Source organism: Tasmannia lanceolata, unplaced genomic scaffold (assembly GCF_043159265.1).
Source record: "Tasmannia lanceolata isolate RefF3 unplaced genomic scaffold, GAP_Taslan_0.1 ptg000012l, whole genome shotgun sequence".
In the NCBI taxonomy this organism is placed as follows: Eukaryota; Viridiplantae; Streptophyta; class Magnoliopsida; order Canellales; family Winteraceae; genus Tasmannia; species Tasmannia lanceolata.
This window is the reverse complement of record NW_027518689.1, coordinates 136,691-157,480: the sequence shown is the minus strand read 5'-3', so window position 1 is coordinate 157,480 and position 20,790 is coordinate 136,691. Positions and strand designations below refer to the sequence as shown.

General features: G+C 39.7%; 1 protein-coding gene across 1 annotated transcript; it reads right to left on the bottom strand.

Moving 5' to 3' along the window:
• Positions 1-18,419: 18,419 nt before the first annotated feature.
• LOC143887921 (putative F-box protein At5g55150) lies at positions 18,420-19,641 on the bottom strand. Its single transcript, XM_077392168.1, has 3 exons — positions 19,349-19,641; positions 18,880-19,126; positions 18,420-18,809 (listed from the first exon to the last, which is right to left on the bottom strand). The coding sequence occupies exons 1-3, from the start codon at positions 19,639-19,641 to the stop codon at positions 18,420-18,422; spliced, it is 930 nt and encodes a 309-aa protein (XP_077248283.1).
• Positions 19,642-20,790: the final 1,149 nt, after the last annotated feature.

The following is a 20,790-nucleotide window of genomic DNA, read 5'->3' as shown; positions in this document are numbered from 1 at the left end:
AGAAGGTTCTCTAGCCGGCCGACTAGAAACACTTTCCTCATATCTATCATGAAATTATATGATTAATTTCTTCCAGGAGGATATAATGTCCCATTTATAAATATGATTGACTGCCACTGGTATCCAACTTTGATCATGGTCTCTTAATGTAACTATAATTGTAATCCTATAATACAAAATAATGGTTAGCCCTTGAAAATAGGTCAAAACAATGATTTGTATTATAGGATTGTAATTATTTTTTTGGCACAAAGCGGAATGAGAAGAGAAAAAAAAACACAGAGCAACATGGTACATATATGTTTGTATTTTAATACACATACAGTGACACACACGTGTGTGTGAGGCAATGGGGGGGATGGAATTTTCTAGGCATTTTTTGCTTTTGCAGGAGACAACAACCTAGACACACACACACGTGTGACTAGGTTGAAAGTTAATTCGATTGAAAAGAAATTGGGTGGAATTAAAACACAATAAAAGAAAGCTAAAACCTAGTTCACGAACGGAAACACAAGTTTTTTAAGATTGTTGACAAAAATCCACTAAGATAAGATGATAGCTTTTGTTTGAGCATACATTGTGGCAGTTTGTAAAGCTTTGTACTGTGATGTAGTCTACAATATGTACTGTGATCTAATAGAACAAAGATTGCTAGAAGGCTAGAACAACATCAACCTAATAATGACTTAAAATACCCAAAAAATAATAAAGAATAACTAAAGATTAGAATGAAAAAAAAATAAAAAAAATGTTGCAGATGATTACCACGGTTCAGCATGCAGGCGACTTTTTTTTTTTTTTGATCGGTAGGTGACTTCTTTTATCTAGTGTTCAAGGGTCTAATTCGTGTGATTTACCCACCTCTACCACGGATTTGTGGAGGATTTATTTTAGTAAGTTTTTTGTTAGGAAACTTCTAATAAGTTCTTACCTAGATAGGAATTTAGTTTTTATTAGGAAACTGCTATATAAGATTTTAAAATTTGATGATATGGTTTTTAGGGTTTTTTTTAATGTATTTCAAAGGAGGATGATAATATTAGGATTCTATTAGGAGAAGGTTTTTTAACGATACACTCATCAAATTGTAGGAGCATATGGAATGAATATCTACCGATCAACTCGTGAGAGTACTCTCTCTCTCTCTCTCTCTCTCTCTCTCTCTCTCTTCAAGATAGAATAATGCAAAGAATCAACGGCTTTGAGACATCATCGATGAATGACTTTTTCATCACCTTGATCATGTGGCTATGATCACGTCACTAGTGATATTGTGGCGTGAAACAATTTGTTCGGTCCCCTTTTAGGTCCTACTCTCGGTTTCCCGAGCATTACTCTTCTAATTATGGTTTTTCTTACTTAAGCAAAGTACAAAAGCCCTCTAGAAGCCAAAGTCACTTTTATGCACCTTAAAAGGAGATTTTATATGGTGTGTGGTCCTATAATCCATTGTTTTTGTTAAAAGTACTGTGCGGCCCACTTCATAGGATGATCCATGCCATTCCATTTGGGGCGATAAATAGAGTTAAGATCATCCTGTGGAAATGATTTTTGAGGCACAACCTATTTACATTGTGGCCCGACAAATGAACGGTTTGGATCATCCTATGAAGTGGGTCGTAGACTACTTTTGAAAAAATACTATATTATACGACCACGGAACATATAAAATGGGAAATGATAAATGCGCCTCTTTTCATCACATGGAACACCCAAGTGCAATGTACGTCAAAATCAAATCCTTTAAATCCTTCTGACGTGAAGTACATCAGCCCCTCTGCAGCCATTGATACAATGTTGCTGGGTGTCTCAAGTGATGAAAAGGAGCGCAATTATCATTTCCCTATAAAATCTCCCTTAAAAGATACTTTTGGGCCCCATTTGACTTGTTTGTATCATCAAATCCGTTTAGTTTTCCACCAAAAAACCAATCTGGGGAGCATAAGCATAAGCATAAACATTTTTTTAGGGAAGTGATATATTCATCATTTTGTGTATTTGGTACAGACCCTCTATGTGCTTTTATGGCTACTCTTTTACACCAGAGGGGGCTGTACCATGCTAGAAAAAAGAGCGGGGGGGGGGGGGGGGGGGGGGGGGGGGGGGGACTGATAATAGGAGAAATTATATGATGCCGCCCGACCGTCAAGAAACGTGAAGACTTCAAAAGTACCACCCTTGATATTTGATCCAACAGAAGCCTCTTAAAATGTGTGCTGCTGTTGGATCAAATATCAAGGGTGGTACCGTTTTGACAGTACTTGATGATGGTCGGGCACCATATAAAAACTCCTGATAATAGAATATCAGTTACATGACGTTCAATGAAGTTAGTGCAATTATCAAAACATTGTGATCTGAATATCAGCAGCCTTCTATTAATGTCACTGGCACCTCTCAAGTTTGTGAATCGATTTTGAGCCCAAAACTTATTATTGGACTTAAATTAAGGCCAACAGTGGAGAGAGCATCAGTAAAATAGTGAAAAAATAATACCTACTTAAAATGACATTTTTTCGTCTTGTTTTGCAGGAGCGAGTCAAGGCTCAAAATCAAATCTCAAAACTCAAAACAAAAAGGTCTAAAAGGATAATATTTATAGGTTTTAGGCAAAAAGCAAACACATGGAATGAACTTACAAAACCCTAAATCACAACTCACCAATTTAAACGTCATTGAAAATTTCATACATGCTACAAAGAATACATGCCATGAATTAACTCAAAGTAGGAGAACCCTAGGGACCTCTTATTAAATGATATCTACAAAAATTAAATAAGTAAACAGCTAATGACAATTTCCTATTGCTTCAATAATTATTCATGAATCCAAATGTAGTACATCCATCATGATCAAACCATTAATTAGGAAACCTAAGAATAAAAAGGAAGCTAATGTTTTGATAAACATGCACTCCACTTGTTTGTCGTGTAGCATTTAATTAAAGGGCTTTAAGAGTTTTTTGAGAACCGTAATATCCTTTAAATACTACACGACAAACAAATGGAGCGCATGTTTATCAAAACATTCTGGCACTGAGATCATTTCCCTAATTAAATGGGATTCACTTACTGTGGACCCCGATCCCGAGAGGACGGTGAGCGAGGGACGCGAGATCCCCCGTCAATCCTCTGAGACCTCCACAATGTGAAGGAGAGCTCTACCAAGGAACTCTCGAAACATGATGCCACTCACAGCATGGGTGGCGAATGTATATGTATGAGATACCTCTTGATCAGGAGACAGGAGCCTCGAAACCAAGACTCACCCGAAGATAACTCAGAGTCGCCATCCAAGGAAATGAGCCCTGGATCCCATGAAATACTTTGTTGCAACGGATAACCAGAGATGCAAAGGTCCGTGCCTGGTGACGAATGAGGAAGATCTGAAAAGCACCCCCAATTCGCCCAAGTACAAGCACTTGGTCTCTTATGCCATTTTTAATTAACTTTGAAGAGTCTTGGGCAAAAATCATGTGAAATGGGAACAATCATCCCCGAGAAAACGTCTATCTAAGCATGCATAGCCCGGGAATGGGCAAAGAAAATGAACATCCAAATCCTAACTCATCACATCTAAGAAAGCAATAAACAATCGCATGCATAACTATAGCTAAGCAGATAACGATAGATATAATGAGATAAGGAAAGCAGTAACGATCTATATCTAGACAAATAATCAAGATAAGACAAATGAATAAGTGCTATAGCTAAGCAACCAAAGCAGTAAAGTAATCACACTAACATGCGAACCGATGCGAGAGATGAGGTTAAGAAAATAAGAATCAATCACATGCTTGAGAAGCAAACAAACTAGAAACGACGCATGAGAAATCTGAAGCAAGCACATGACAAGCTAAAAGATGCAAGAAAAGAAAAGAATCAGAAAAATCATCGGTATGCGAGAACCAAAAACTGCCAGGAAAAAGAAAATGGAACACACGATAGGCTCAGAGGGCGATTCAAAAGGAATCAAGCCCAGCGATCCTAATCTGCTGAAGATCGGACAAGTCTCGCGATCGTCATGACCTATCGTTGGGCTCAGCGAGGACAATCCCTGTAAAGGGGCCACACTACGTCATCGCCTGTCCCAAAACCCGATAAAACGTCGGAAAACCGATGAAAACCGGAAAACCGCGATCGAAATCGGGAATGGAATGAAAAGGGGACTCCGAGTGACCTGACGATCATCATCCTTGCCCCTTTTTGTTTTTGAAAGGTTTTGAAAATGTTTGAAAATATTTATTAAAAAGGTTTGATTGAACTTGGGTGGACCCAAGCTACCTACGTACCCTGTGAAAAGGGATCAAGCCAACGTAGTTCGAAACAGCTTTTTCGAAAAATGCTTTTGATGTTTTTTGATTTTTGCTATTTGATTTTTATGTGTTTTTTATCCCCTTTGATTGAAAAAAATGGGTTTTGCTCAAGAGGTTGCCGTCCGTCATAGCCTTAACTCGACGATGTGTTCCCAAAATCGATGGGATCCTAAAATGCGAAGCGAATACTGAGGAATAAAACCAATGGAAATTTTGAAAGAAAACTCAAACCAAAAGGAAACTCTGAAAAATGAAAGAAAACCCCGAACCCCAAAATGGTCTAAGATAAATGACATCACCACTACCATGTTTCCTTAATTGCACCAATTCACTCTGCTCTCCAATTTCTGTTAAATTTACGAGGATTACAGTGACCTCAAATAAAAGACAAGATGATATGCGCAATTATTAAAACGTGGTGGAATCTCCTGCTTGCAGCCCTTTTTGTTAATGGTATTAAGAATGCAATGTAACTGTAAATGACACAAGGCTAAGTATCTTAGACAAACATCATCTATATTATTTCTATATTCAACATGAATAGAATAAGCTGTGATAGAAATACCTGACTTTCCTCCTTGGACTCCTCTACTTTGACTCTATGATGCCGATTATCTTCAGTGCCGTGATACTCCGGGGCTTGGTTCTTTGCGGATTTCGGAATTTGAAACTTGGCTTCAGGGAGATTCTGGTGTTGGCTTTAAGACTCGAGTTTCGAGATATTTGGGAATCGGAATTTTATTCGATCTCGGGAATTTATTCGATTTGGGGAATTGGGGGTCAGGTCAAAATAGGGTGTCTACAGATGCCCCTCTTTGGCAGAGGGTGGTTGTCGCACGAATGCCAAAGCCAAAAGGACGATGCATTTTGACCTGCCCCGAAAATTGGTTAAAGAAGAAAAGGATAAAGAACATGATTTCGCGCAGATTGAACTGTTGGAAGGATCAGATGCCTCAGGGGGACTTTGGAAAGGATGTCGCAGGGGACTTTGGAAATGATGCCTCAGGGGAACTTTGAAAGGATGTCGCAAGGGACTTTGGAAATGATGCCTCAGGGGGACTTTGGAAAGGCTGTCGCAGGGGACTTTGGTAAGAATGCCGCGAGGGACTTTGAAAAGGATGCCGCAGGGGACTTTGGAAAGAATGCCACAGGGGACTTCGGAAATGATGCCGCAGGGGACTTTGGTAAGAATGCCGCGAGGGACTTTGAAAAGGATGCCGCAGGGAACTTTGGAAAGAATGCCACAGGGGACTTTGGAAATGATGCCTCAGGAAGGCAGATGAAAATAGCTTGTCTGCGAAATTGACCTGTCTGGAAACTGACTTGTCCGAGACATGGCCAGCGGGACTGGAGGTCAGCGAAACGGGAGCTAAGGAGACTTTGATTCGCCTGCGAAATTGACCTGTCTGCGAAATTGACTTGTCTGCGAATGAGACATGGCTAGCGGGACTGGAGGTCAGCGAGATGGAAAACAATAAGGATCGGCCTTAATGGCCTGATAAAAATAGCTTGTCTGCGAAACTGACCCATCTGCGAAATCGACCTGTCTACGAACGAGACACGGTCAGCGGGACTGGAGGTCAGTGAAATGGGAGCTAAGGAAACTTTGATTCGCCTGCGAAATTGACCTGTCCGGGAAATTGACTTGTCTGCGAATGAGACACGGCCAGCGGGACTAAGGTCAGCGAGAAGGGAACTAAGAAAAAATTGATTTGTCTGCGAGATTGATCTGTCCGCGAAGTTGACCTGTCTGCGAATGAGACACGGCCAGCGGGACTGGAAGTCAGCGAGACGGGAATCAAAGAAGAAATTGATTTGTCTGCGAGATTGACTTGTCCGCGAAGTTGACCTGTCTGCGAATGAGACACGGCCAGCGAGACTGAGGGTCAGCAAAATAGAAATCAATAAGCATCGGCCTTGATGGCCTGATGAAAAGAGCTTGTCTGCGAAATTGACTTGTCTGCGAAATTGACCTGTCTGCGAATGAGACAAGGCCAGCGGGATTGGAGGTCAGCGAGACGGGAGCTAAAGAAAATTTGATTTATCTGCGAAATTGACCGGTCTGCGAAAGTGACTGGTCTGCAAATGAGACGCGGCCAGCGGGACTGAGGGTCAGCGAGACGGGAATTAAAAGGGATCCATTGGGGATTGTTTGATCATCTCTTGCCAAGAGAAATTAGGAGTGCGTGCTCTCTGCTGAGAACAAGACTTGGATGACTTGCTGGAGTTTGAGTATCGACTGTTTTTGTTGAGAGAATTGTATTCTGCAGGGAGTTGACTCCTGTGAGGAGTTGACAGTAGACTCAGAAGTGAGTAGACTTTAGACTCAGCCGGGGAATTGATTTTTATGGGGAGTTAACTCTGTTGGAGAGTGGACTCAGCTGGAGATACTGATTTTGCTGGGGAGTAAATTTTGTTAGAGAGCGGACTCAGCTGGGAGTTGACTCGGTTGGGGATTTGGAGGCTTGACTCGAGATGTGCACATGCCTCTCTCGTCTCAACTTGCTGGAGATATTGACACTGATTATCTTTGTGTGTCTGATATCATAAAAGATGCCCCTATTGTATTGTACTTCCATGACAAGGGTCTTAAGGAGGCGGAACAATGATGGTCGAAAAATAGATGCTTTGCTTCATGAAGGCTTGAGGTTGCAAAGTGAAATTCCAAGGGTGGTCCCGAGTACGGCAACTTATGAGGAGTGAGAAATTAGGTTGCTACCGAGTTTTAAGCTTTTGAAAAACTTCAACCCAAATTTAGAAGATTAAGAGATCAAGATAAAATTCACGCACACGAGTTAAATCTTAAGTGCAAATGCAAAATAAAGAGCAAGAGTAAGAGAGATTGCACCCGAGATTTAAAGTGGTTCGGTCCTCCAAACGCGAGGCCTGCTCCACTCCACCAACCAAACACGTTGATGGCTTCACTATGTGATCTTCTTAACTTCGGCGAAGATCGATGCCGATTACAAATTACGATTACCTTTAACCTTGGTGGCAATCTTCACCACGGAGAGTGGGCTACGCTTCTCCGAACACTCGCCCAATACAAAGTTCTTGATAAGAAAGAAAGAACAAAAAATCCCTCACAAGGGTTTACAAGAATTGCAGAAGATGTACAAATTTGGCCTATGATCCAAATCCTAAGCTTTAGAGGATGAGAGGCATAATCAAGTTTGATTCACTCTTTGGATGTTCAAATGAAGTTTTAGAGTGTTAGGATTCATGTTTTGGAAGTTTAGAATGCCCATATATATAGGAAAAACCAAATATGACCGTTCAATGGCATTGTTGTAATTCCAGGAAAAATCGCAACGGCTAAAAATCCGACCGTTGTAGTGTTCTCGGAGTTCCGAGAAAAAATCTCGGAGTTCCGGGAATACAAACAGAAGTTGGAAAAAAGTCTACTGGACCATTTCTCGGAGTTCCGAGAAAAACTCTCGGAGTTCCGAGAAGCCTATGTTGAGCAGATTTTCATTTCTGTTTTTAGGCTTCCAACTTAACACCAAGATGGGATTGCTATGAGGGTTCCAAGGTGTTGGAACTCCACAAATACAATCACTTATATATTTAGTGTGTGTGTTTATTTGCTTAATTATGCCTCTAAAATCTAAAACTAAGATTGGATCGTTTACAATCTAAATAAGACTTTGGTCTTCAATGGATTCTTCAAGTCTTCATTTGTCTTGGACTTCGTTGTCTTTGGCCTTCATGATTTGGTCCAATGAGTGCTTCTTGGCCTCAATCGAAGCAATGTTGTCTTAGCACCAATGTGATCTACAACTTAGACAATCAAACACATTAGTAATCATAAATCACTTGTATATTGGAATCATCAAAATAAGATGGGAATGCCAAGGTGGAAACCATTGGGCTTACACAAAGGTTTTTTTTTTTTTGTGTGTGGAGAGAGTAGGACAATCACCATGATGGCTGAGTCTGAGAAAAACTCTTTCTGGCATTGCTCGCTTCTGGAGGCTTAAGGTCTCTGGTAGGTTTGACTAGAATGTCTCTCGCCCCTTCTGATACCTAAACCAGGAGTTACTCTGAATTTTCTTCATCGTTTGGAGAGCATGCTATCGTTCTTTCAACGCCAGTGACTTTGACTTCAAAGGGAAGGAAAAACGAACAAAAGGAGGAATAGATTTCAAAGGACTCAACTAAAGAAAACTCCTATTGCTCTAGGGACTCGACTCATTTTTTTTGACTCACTCTTGGATCTTATGTGTTATTTATTAAGGGTATGGCCTAGCCACTCTTAGAGTATTTCGAATACCGTGTCAAGAGGCATTAATTTCCTCATTCGGTATTTCCATCAAGGTTATTATCCCTTTCGGATTGCTCGGTTTCAATGCCCCTAGTTTAGAGGAGTGTCAAAGTAAGCTTCCGGCGCTACTTGAACTCTGAGATTTTGCTGTGACTGAAGATTTTTCCTCCGCCTCATCGATTCGCGCCTTGCAGGAAGTCATTGCCATTGACCAGATTGCCTTTTCTAGTTTTCAATCCGGCAGACCGCGTGCCCTATCTTTTGCCTGGATCGCCCTTTCGGGTTTTCGGTCCAGCGGGCTCTTTACCCTAACTTTTGCCTAAGTCGGCTTTTGGTTGCCAACTTAACGGGTGAATGATCCTGAATTTTGCCTAGGCCGCCCTTTCGGGTTTTCAGCCTAACGGGTCTTCAGACTCCATCGTTTTTTTTTTTTAAACTTTGAACCTCTGCTTGTTGCACCAGAAGGACTTTCTAGGTGGGTTAGGGTTCAAAAGGACAAGATTTGATTTTGGTTTTCAAGGTTTCGACCGAACTTGGATTGACCAGGCTACCTACGTACCCCCATGTGGTGAGGATCAGGCCGAGCGTAGTTCAAGAAAAAAATGCCCCTGGTTTGTTGGGTGGGCGGTTGAAAGAATATTTGATTTTGTTAGGGCTCAAAGAAGTTTGCAAAAGGATTTTTCGAACTTGGGATTTTTGATTTTGAAGGGTCAAATGGCCAAGGATGGCCTTCTGGTGTTCTGGTATGAAATTTTCTCAAATAATTGAGGTTCAACAACTTTTGAATTTTTCTTTCTCTCTTTTTTTTCGAGGAGTCTGGCGACATTTCCTGGCAAGACTTCATCTGCACTGCGCAAGCTTGACTGATTGAATTCCCACTTTGTCTTTGGGATCTTGAACTGGTACTCGAGATTCCGTGACTCGGGGTCCTCTCGGTATGCTGAAAACGATTTTGAAATCTCTTTTCATTTTATTAACTCCAATTTTTGGGATTCTGACATTCCTAAGGATTTGACGTAGGGGCGGGTTCCCTTCACTTTTTTTATTCTGGATTCTCCTTTTTTTTTTGGACGTAGGGGAGGCCCCTACTCCTTGAATGCTCTAACTTGAAATTCCATCGGAATGCACGGCCAAAGTATTCTTTTGGGATTCATGCTCTTATGATTATGACTTTGTTATCCGAAAGTCTTCTCTCATTCTTTTGATCATCTTCACTTGATGTCTTGTATTCGTCCTTGAAAATTTTGCTTTTTCGATCTGATGTCTAAAGCTGAGGGAGTCTTTCATTGACTAGCACTAAGGGCATGCTCCCGGTTTATCCCCGTAAGGCCAAGCAGAACTACTTTGAACCCTCTTAGTAGGCTTATCGATTCTTCGCGCTCTTTGGGAGATAAAGTTTTGCCAATCCGTATTTTTCGAGTTTCAGATTTTGATACCACCATCGACAGTTTCGATTTCGTCTTCAAGTGGCTTTGCTCGACTCTCTTCCTCTCGTTTGACCATCTTTCAGATCTCGAGGGGAATTTTGTCTGCATCCTCTTCCGAGGAGGGTGTCTTAGTTTGTTCAACATTAGATCCAAGAGGAAACACAGAGGAAAATTGGACATTGAAAACACATGTTCATTTCATTGAGAAGTTTATGTACATGGATGATACTCGACACGCAACATTGGGCTTTTTCATCAGACATAACAATGGGTTGAATGCTGACTCACCATAAGAAAGGCGAGCAGACACAAAATACTTGGACTTGACACTAACATGATTATTTGACCTACCAACTTGGACAAGAGAGTTGTTACACACACGACAAGGGCGAATTTCAAAGAAATGACACTTTTTGGAGGCAATGGACTAGCGCTGAAAGTTCATGACATCGCCTTCTGTTGACCCAGCTCAAATTGTTCTTTAGCACCAGACAATGGCAAGGCTTTCTCTGGTATGATGTTTTCAAGAGGTTCAATCTATGACATCTTTCCTTTTCCTTCCCATTCATTTTCCAGCCGAGAGGCGGTACATGTAAAGGTGGTGAGATCTATGAAGGGTTGAAAGGGTATAGTGGTACCCATGGTGGGTGAAAGAGGTGCAACATGGTTAGGTGCAGAGTTCTCGGAAGCATTTGAGTTCGAGAAGAATGAGGGGATCCCCGTCTATCAGGTCTTGGATTTCATCATCATCTATCTCGTTTCTGCCAGGACGAGACTCTCAGTATAGTCAACCATCTGGGTAAGGTGAGATGGAGGTTGTAGAGATGGAATAGGTACAACGGACTGGTGAGACTGAGGAGTTTAGAGATGGGAGCTTGTTTAGGAGGTATGCTGAGTAACTGGGTGAGACTCCTATCATGGAATTGACGAACACTTGGCTCAATGAGAAGTAATCACATGACAATGTAATGTGCAAGTTGAAACAAAAGGTGGCACCAACACATCCTTCCCTCGGATAAAATCCAACAGCATAACGGCTGTACAATGGAGATGAGGTAAGGTAAGCACATGATTTGTTAACAAGCCTATGATGATAATGATTACAGTCAAGATTTTTAGAGAAAATTCGACAGCATGACGGCCATACTAGGAGATGTGGTACGGTAAGCACATGGTTCGTCAGCAAACCTAAAAGAATAATGATCACTCCAAGGTTTTTAACGAAAATCCGGCAGCATAACGACTGTACTAGGAGGGTCTCAGCAACTAAACATGAAGAGTACGCCGTCATGGTCAAGATAAAGCAGGGCTCTCAACAAGAACACACACTCCGGTAGCAATAATGGCAAGATAGACTCACAATCGACATGTGGAATGGGATTTGATGAGGATCGAACAAAGGATCAGGCTCATAGAAGATAGATCGGGCTATAAAAATGATGAAGTGAAACCAATGATCTGATCATAATCTGAAAGACGGATAGATAGAGATAGCAGATTAGGTTAGGAAGGAAAATCTAACGTAAAAAACATACCCTAATCTAAAAATAAATACAGATATACATATACATATATATACATCCTAACCAGGGGCACCAGTCTAGTCTGCTCTAACGGAGTCAAGGAGGTCTCAACTGATGACAGACTGATGAGTGTACTAGGACCGTGTTGTAGCCACGCAAGGTGAGCTACCCTAGTCTACAAATGGGACAAGGTTCCGAACTCTAGGCTTCACATGTGTAAGCAACATATGTTCGTCCCTATATGAATGCAATATATATAAACACGGGTACTTCCTAGTGGGCTTTCACTAAGTCAGTAAGTATATACATAATATATAAAACAAAGTAGGGCACCGGACTCAATCTATCGGGTACTATGCGTATGAAACATACTTAACATGTATAACTCAAGTGCACCGAGTGTTATACATATTATGCTTCATTGCTCATCGGCTGCTGTAAACACAAGTGCACCGAGTGTTTACGGGTGCAGCGCCGGCGCACAGCTTGGAAATAGATTCAACAGCGCCATCAGGGTAATGATATCACAGTCGGGCGCGCATTGTATCTATCCCGTGGAGCCAATAATAATGAAAAACAATGAAAGAAATAAAGAATAAACAATATGATAACATATGATGTGCAGTGTGTGAATCCCTCGTTTTATTTACCCACCTATCTGGTGCCCCTGGATTCTAACGATAGAGTTCTCATTTAAAATAATTTTAGCCCAAATTTCTCCAAAATTAGTAAAAATGGCATTTTAACAGAGTTAGGCAATGTTTTAAGAACTCCTCAGCAGAGTCGCCAGCCTGTGGACCCCGTTCCCGAGAGGACGGTGAGCGAGGGACGTGAGATCCCCCGTCAATCCTCTGAGACCTCCACAATGTGAAGGAGAGCTCTACCAAGGAACTCTCGAAACATGTTGCCACTCACAGCATGGGTGGCGAATGTATATGTATGAGATACCTCTTGATCAGGAGACAGGAGCCTCGAAACCAAGACGCACCCGAAAATAACTCAGAGTCGCCATCCAAGGAAATGAGCCCTGGATCCCATGAAATACTTTGTTGCAACGGATAACCAAAGATGCAAAGGTCCGTGCCTGGTGACGAATGAGGAAGATCTGAAGAGCACCCCCAATTCGCCCAAGTACAAGCACTTGGTCTCTTATGCCATTTTTAATTAACTTTGAAGAGTCTTGGGCAAAAATCATGTGAAATGGGAACAATCATCCCCGAAAAAATGTCTATCTAAGCATGCATAGCCCGGGGGGAATGAGCAAAGAAAATGAACATCCAAATCCTAACTCATCACATCTAAGAAAGCAATAAACAATCGCATGCATAGCTACAGCTAAGCAGATAACGATAGATATAATGAGATAAGGAAAGCAGTAACGACCTATATCTAGACAAATAATCAAGATAAGACAAATGAATAAGTGCTATAGCTAAGCAACCAAAGCAGTAAAGTAATCACACTAACATGCGAACCTATGCGAGAGATAAGGTTAAGAAAATAACAATCAATCACATGCTTGAGAAGCAAACAAACTAGAAACGACGCATGAGAAATCTGAAGCAAGCACATGACAAGCTAAAAGATGCAAGAAAAGAAAAGAATCATAAAATCATCGGTATGTGAGAACCAAAAACTGACAGGAAAAAGAAAATGGAACACACGATAGGCTCAGAGGGCGATTCAAAAGGAATCAAGCCCAGCGATCCTAATCTGCTGAAGATCGGACAAGTCTCGTGATCGTCATGACCTATCGTTGGGCTCAGCGAGGACAATCCCTGTAAAGGGGCCACGCTACGTCATCGCCCGTCCCAAAACCCGATAAAACGTCGGAAAACCGATGAAAACTGGAAAACCGCGATCGAAATCGGAAATGGAATGAAAAGAGGACTCCGAGTGACCTGGCGATCATCATCCTTGCCCCTTTTTGTTTTTGAAAGGTTTTGAAAATGTTTGAAAATATTTATTAAAAAGGTTTGACTGAACTTGGGTGGACCCAAGCTACCTACGTACCATGTGAAAAGGGATCAAGCCAACGTAGTTCGAAACAGCTTTTTCAAAAAATGCTTTTGATGTTTTTAGATTTTTGCTATTTGATTTTTATGTGTTTTTTATCCCCTTTGATTGAAAAAAGGGGTTTTGCTCAAGAGGTTGCCGTCCGTCATAGCCTTAACCCGACGATGTGTTCCCAAAATCGATGGGATCCTGAAATGCGAAGCGAATCCTGAGGAATAAAACCAATGGAAATTTCGAAAGAAAACTCAAACCAAAGGGAAACCCTGAAAAATGAAAGAAAACCCCGAACCCCAAAATGGTCTAAGATAAATGACATCACGACTACCATGTTTCCTTAATTGCACCAATTCACTCTGCTATCCAATTTCTGTCAAATTTACGAGGATTACAGTGACCTCAAATAAAAGACAAGATGATATGGCGCAGTTATTAAAACGTGGTAGAATCTCCTGCTTGCAGCCCTTTTTGTTAATGGTATTAAGAATGCAATGTAACTGAAAATGACACAAGACTAAGTATCTTAGACAAACATCATCTATATTATTTCTATATTCAACATGAATAGAATAAGCTGTGATAGAAATACCTGACTTTCCTCCTTGGACTCCTCTACTTTGACTCTATGATGCCGATTATCTTCAGTGCCGTGATACTCCGGGGCTTGGTTCTTTGCGGATTTCGGAATTTGAAACTTGGCTTCAGGGAGATTCTGGTGTTGGCTTTAAGACTCGAGTTTCGAGATATTTGGGAATCGGAATTTTATTCGATCTCGGGAATTTATTCGATTTGGGAAATTGGGGGTCATGTCAAAATGGGGTGTCTACACTTAATAAAATATGGAGAGACCCAAAGAGGCTTTGCAAAAGTGTTTGCACTTCTCATCATGTTCTCCAAGCCGACGACGCCATTATCATTTTTCCAATCTAGTGCATCATCATTGCTGTCTGTGAAGTAGATGCAATTTCCCTTGCACTGGGGAAAGTCAAGAGCCGAGAGAGAGAAGGAACTGTTACATCTAGGGGTGGACATGGTTCTGGTTCGAACCGAGGAACCGAACCGAACAGGCACATATGGTTCGGTTCGGCTCGGTTCCATATTTATATGGTTCGGTTCCGGTTCTGATATCCTGGAACCGATGGAAATTATGTTCGGTTCTGGGTTTGGGATCCTGGAACCGAAAACCGAACCGAGAACCGACCCTCGCCTTAAAACCCAATGCCTCATCGCTTGATAAAATCATCCTACCCCCTTTTAATTCACCCCTCTTTAACGTGTTGCTTTGCCTTTAAAATTTTAATTCACCCCCCAAATTTGTGCTTGATTATTCCAAATTTGTGCATGTTTGTAGGTCATATATAATTTTTGCATTGCCCAAATTTGTGCAAATTTGTGCCTGATTATTCCAAATTCATGCATGTTAGTCTTTGTAGTTCATATATAAACAGGACCGAACCAATTATAAATACGTTTAGGCAAAATATCTACATTTGGTGAAGGTTGGGTAAACCTAGAACCGAACCGAACCGAACCGATTATATATGGTTCTGGTTCGGTTCGGTTCGGTTCCAGACATATATGGTTCGGTTCTGGTTCCAATTTCAGGGAACCGATTATATATGGTTTGGTTCTGGGTATACCCCAAAACCGAACTGAACCGAACCATGTCCACCCCTAATTACATCCCAAGAACAATATTTGATCACCTACGCTTTCATTATAAGCTCAGTATAGATGTAGATGTGTAGCCAATTACATAAGTATGAGAAGAATCACATAAGTAAAAAGATTTAATGAAAGAAGCATCCTGATTGAGGAAATTAATGGGGCTGTGTTCTCCCCAATCTGACTGTAGCTCCTCAACCTAATAGGAAATATTTATGGAAGAGGCACACCAGAAATACAAACAAAAGTTTCCCACTTCCATGGGGAATCCCTCTGCAAGGATTCGATTCAGGAAGATGATATTAGTAGTTCAAACAAATAAAAAAAAAAAGGTGAAATTAATAACGACAAAATTAATATTAAAACTAAAAAGGGAACTAAATCGTTCTGAGCTATGATTTAGCTGACACTTTGAATTTATTGCAGACACACGTGTCGTGTCGTGTCGTGTCGTGTCATCCATGTCGACACGTGTCGACACTCCCTTAGACACTTTTAAGTGTACTCCTAGAAGTGTTAGTAACTTTACATGTATGTACGTGCATGATGTGCCAATATTTCTAGATTTTGAGGGATTTCCATGTCAGATACCTCATATGTCGAAACTCAGCACACGAATTTGTGTCCACAAATCATGCTCATATGTACTTTCCTATTTTAGCAGTGTCCCCGTTCTAAATTTTGGGAGTTTGCCGCATCTGACACTAGTGGGACTACCCATCCAATGAATGGGCCAGAAGTTATTTTAGATTGTAATTATACTCCTAGAAATTAAAAGTTATTGACAGCTTGTTCGGAGACATAAACACTCAAGGGATGAATGACAATAAGTTTTTAAAGAATTGTAATAGCAAATGAGGGAGTAGGAATAAACCAAGGAGTGATAATACTAACTAAAAGAATATTTTCTTTTAATTATTATAAATCTTATTAATTCTCATTATAGTCACAAAAAGAAGTTTCGCAAGTGTAGTAATTAAACTTAAAAATTATCAACAGTGAACCTTGGAGAGCAGGTGTTATTAGTAGGCATGGTTTAAAATTTCGGTTTCGGTACCGGTTTCGGACCTTGAAATTTCGACCGAAATTTCGAAATTTTGGTCGAAATCCGGTACCACAAAGAAAATGGTATTTTATTCAATATTAAATTTTGGCCGAAATTACCGAAATTTCTGTAAAATATTAAAATAATAATAAGAAAAAGGTTTTTTGGTTTAAATTTCGGGCAAAATCGAAATTCCGAAATTTTGGCCTAAATAAATGACCGTTTCGGTTTTTGGTGATTTCAGTGTCGATCTCCACCGAAATCCTAAATTTAAAGCCATGTTAGTAGGAACCAAAATAAAGTATAAATAAACATTGACACCGAGATTCACATATGCTCATAGTGGCACGATACAACTATTCATCAACATCCACTCTAGGATACAAAAACAAAAGATATAAGCATTTAGTTATGCAGCTAAGAAGGAAAACTCTATAAATATAAGATACGTTACCTAAGATGGTCCACTAATTACTACAATAAGAACCATATGCAAGAAAATAAAATTGAAATTAAAAATAAGAGATTTGCTAGGCAATTTTACAGAAAGACAATTCGCCGGTAGCTTCTGCAGGAAAGAATAGCCACAAACGTGAGCCGCAAAATGGCTTTCAGTAAAATAGCCTATTAAATTGAGTAAGAAAACGAAGTTATCTTAGATTTAATTTTCTCCTCTTGTTGTTAGGCTCCGTTTCTTTGGACGTAAAAATGGATGCAAAACAAATTTTACGCTCATTTTCAAGTGTAAAAATGGGTGTAAAATTTTTTTTTACGCCAATTTTTACGTCAAGTTTTTCTTTTCAGGGATTTAACTATATGCTTTTATAAAGATATCAAAACCCAATAGAAAAAATGCAACCTTGAATCAGCTTGATCTCAACAACAACCAAAAACCAAAAAAATTAAAAAATTCAAGCTTCCAGTGCATTGAAACCAGTGATAAAAATGATTCAAATTCAAATCAACCAATCATACACTAAAACAAATTATACATTTGGGTTCTAAAATATGAAACATAGCAAAGAGGATTTCAACTGACCAATATCTCAACAGCCAAGGCTCAAGTAAATTAAGGGCTGTAAATAGTTGAATAAGGTAAATCCATAAGAAATTAAAACCACCAAAACGGAGAATAACCTCCCATATCTCTCTCAAATAAGACCAGAAATTATTGTAAAGAGAGAGAGAGAGAGAGAGAGAGAGAGAGAGAGAGAGAGAGATTCATCAGTAAATTTGAAAAAACGTTAGAGATTTTACCTTTCGAAGAATAAGCACTAAAAAGCTTGGAGGAAATAAAGGGGTTGTGTGAGAGAAATCGAATAGGGAGTTTATCGCAAAATAAGTCCTCTACTTTGCTCTATTTGCAAAAACAGTCACCCTAGTTTGACAATTTACAAAAAGGCTAAAAATTTGACAATTTACAAAAAGGCTAAAAATACAGAAACGAAAAACTCTACTATCCGGTTTTTTAGCAGCAACTCATCACTGATTCTGAGATTTCGTTTACTGATTTTTAGGGATTTCGGTGGACTTTGGAGACACCGAATTATCTTAAAAACAAATTCCCAGTAGCCAATATGATTTTTAGGGATTTCGGTTGGACTTTGGGGTCCCCTACCCCTTCCCCCCTGCGGGAATTTTCCCCCTCGGAATCCCCCTCCCCGCGGGGAATATCTAATCCCCATCCCCTCCCCTTCCCTGCCCCGCATCCTTTGCTAGTCCCTAGCAGATCCCTAATTCCCAATGCCACTTGCCAAAAAGTTTTGTACGTGACACACCATAGGAAGATCCAAACCGTCCATTTGATGGGCACACCAACATAATCCCGCACGAAATCCGAGGAACCAAAATAACAAAAAGAAGAACTTTTTCCTTCCCAACAGTTCAAGCAACACGGATTTTTATTTTGCCGGGATTTTTTTTCCCACCATAGTCCGGTCATCCAAACATGGGATTTTTGTTTTACCGGGATACCTCCAGGGAGTTTTTTTTCCCGCCAATCTTCCAGGCACGTCTTATTAAATGGTGTCTATAAAAATTCAAAAAATAAACAATTAATGACAATTTTCCATTGCTTCACTAGTAACTTTGGTTACATTATGATCAAACCACTAATGAGGAAAATTAAGAATAGAGAGGAACCTAATACATAATTAAATGGGATTCACTTACCTAAATATCGAGGGACCCAAAGAGGCTTCGTAATCCGGTGGAAAAAGTTTATACGTTTAAAACTCTTATCCTCCAAGTTATAAATGCCATTATCATAATTACAATCTGGTGCATCGTCATTGCTGTCTGTGAAGTACATGCAATTACCCTTGCAATAGGGAAAGTCACGAGCCGACAGAGAGAAGGAACTATTATATCCCAAGAACAATGTTTGATCGCCTAAGTTTTCAGTCTCGATCCACTTTCCTGTGTCTTCGTCCAATTCAAAAATATCGAACCACAGTGTCTTATAAGCCCACTCTGGAATAGGTTGGATTAAATTTCTATTCTCATCGTAGTCATAACCAGGATTCCATTCGAGACGACTCGAAACCTTCAACAGCTTCCCACAACATTCCACTAGATACCTCTTATCACATAATTTTTATTTCTCCCGATGGAGGTGTAATTACAGTAAACTTGGGGAAATCATTGGAAGCAAATTCACAAGTTACAACAGCATCGTTGGAAGTGATTGCATAGAATTTGTCCTTGTAATATATGACATCTTCATAAGGACCCCATTGATTCTCTAAAGTAGTCCATTTTTCATCTCCAGGTTTATAGAAGGACAACTTCAGCATACTAGAGACAATGGTAACAACAACGTAATCAGGTGTTGAAAGAGGATTAGCTGATAGGAGAGCCTTGAGAATATACCTGAAAGGATAATTTCAGCTAATTAGCGACAATTGTAACAATAAAATAGTCAAGTGTTGAAATAGAATTTGCCAATACAAGAGTCTCGACGATATACGTGTAGTCCCATGGTAGTTCAGGCCAAGAAATGAATTGCGGGTCAGGAAATTTATCAAGTGATGGAAGCTGAATTTGAGTACTTGTGAAGGGATCTAATAGATGGATGTTTGTGCTCTCATCTACTGTGACCACCCATCCCTCAGAAGACCCACAACACCATTTTCCATTTCTGGTAACTGAATATCATAAAACTTATTTTCAGTGATATTGTAGAAGTTACGAGTTTCCGTACGCTCTTTATCATAGACCAACATAAATGGAAGTTGGTAGTGAAAGTCCAACCAGTGGCAATTTTCCATGATGAATTGATACCAGGATGAGCACACAGCACCAAACCGGATACGATGGATGGAGAGAGGGAGATGATCGAAGACCACTGCTAAGAGGTCATTTGGAAGTTCGGGCCACTTATCCATGTCACTGTTCATGTGTATCTTCTTGCTACTGATCGGATTGGAAGCTGAGAAAAGAAGGAAAAAGAATTATGATAAACAATAAGAGCAAAAATGTAATATAATTATGAAAGACAATTAGAGCAGTAATATATGCAAATGAGATTTAAAGCCTTTTTAAATTCTCCCAAAAAATTATTTCCTTATAATCGTATATGCATATAATATTATAATTCATTTAATTTGTCCTATTTATTTAATTGATCTGAGGTGGCCGTTCTCTCCCACGAAAGCAAGCTGTGAAATTGCCTAGCAAATCCCTAGACACATGTGTGACTAACTGTGACAGGTTGAAATTTAATTCGATTGAAAAGAAATTGGGTGGAATTAAAACACTAAAACCTAGTTCATGAACGGAAACCAAGTTTTTTTAAGATTGTTGACAAAAATCCATTAATTCATTCAAAGGGCACCAAAAATAGATAAAATTTCTCCTTACGACAGAAAAGAGCGCCCAAAACTCAAAAAGGATATCCTTGAATATGAATAATTTAATCATACCCCTCAATTCCAATTTGATATGAGCCCAAATCAGCAAAATTCTACAATTGTTTCATTGTTTTTTTGTATATCTAACAGTAAAACATGAAAAAAATATATAAATGATTAGTTTCTGTGAAGATGATAGCTTTTGTTTCTGAGCATACATTGTGGCAGTTTGTAAAGCTTTGTACTGTGATGTAGTCTACAATATTTGATTTCCTTCAATTATTTCATTGTTAAAGATCTAAAGTGAGGACCCATACCAGGATTTTTTATTTTTAATAAATCGTTTGGAGATCTAATAAAGATTGCTAGAAGCCTAGAACAACATGAACCTAATAATGACTAAAATACCAAAAAATAATAATAAAGAATAACTAAAGATTAGAATGAAAAAGAAGATATTGAAGATGATTACCACGGTCCATCATGCAGTCGACTTCTTCTTCTTTTTATCGGTAGGAGACTTGTTTTATCTAGTGCTGGGTCCAATTTGTGTGATTTACCCACCTCTATTTTGGAGATTGAAAGAGGGATATATTCTAAAGTGAGGAAATTGGGTTGGAGTATCCTACTTAATAGGTAACTTCTATTTTCTTTTGTAGGTCGCGCTTTTTTTATTAGGAAACT

Coding starts and splice junctions, on each gene's coding strand:
- LOC143887921 (XM_077392168.1), bottom strand. CDS start 19,641: ATGGATAAGTGGCCCGAACTTCCAAATGACCTCTTAGCAGTGGTCTTC. Junction 19,127..19,348: donor CTGAGGGATGGGTGGTCACA/GTAGATGAGAGC, acceptor TTATCCTTTCAG/GTATATTCTCAAGGCTCTCC. Junction 18,810..18,879: donor ATGATTTCCCCAAGTTTACT/GTAATTACACCT, acceptor TGTTGTGGGAAG/CTGTTGAAGGTTTCGAGTCG.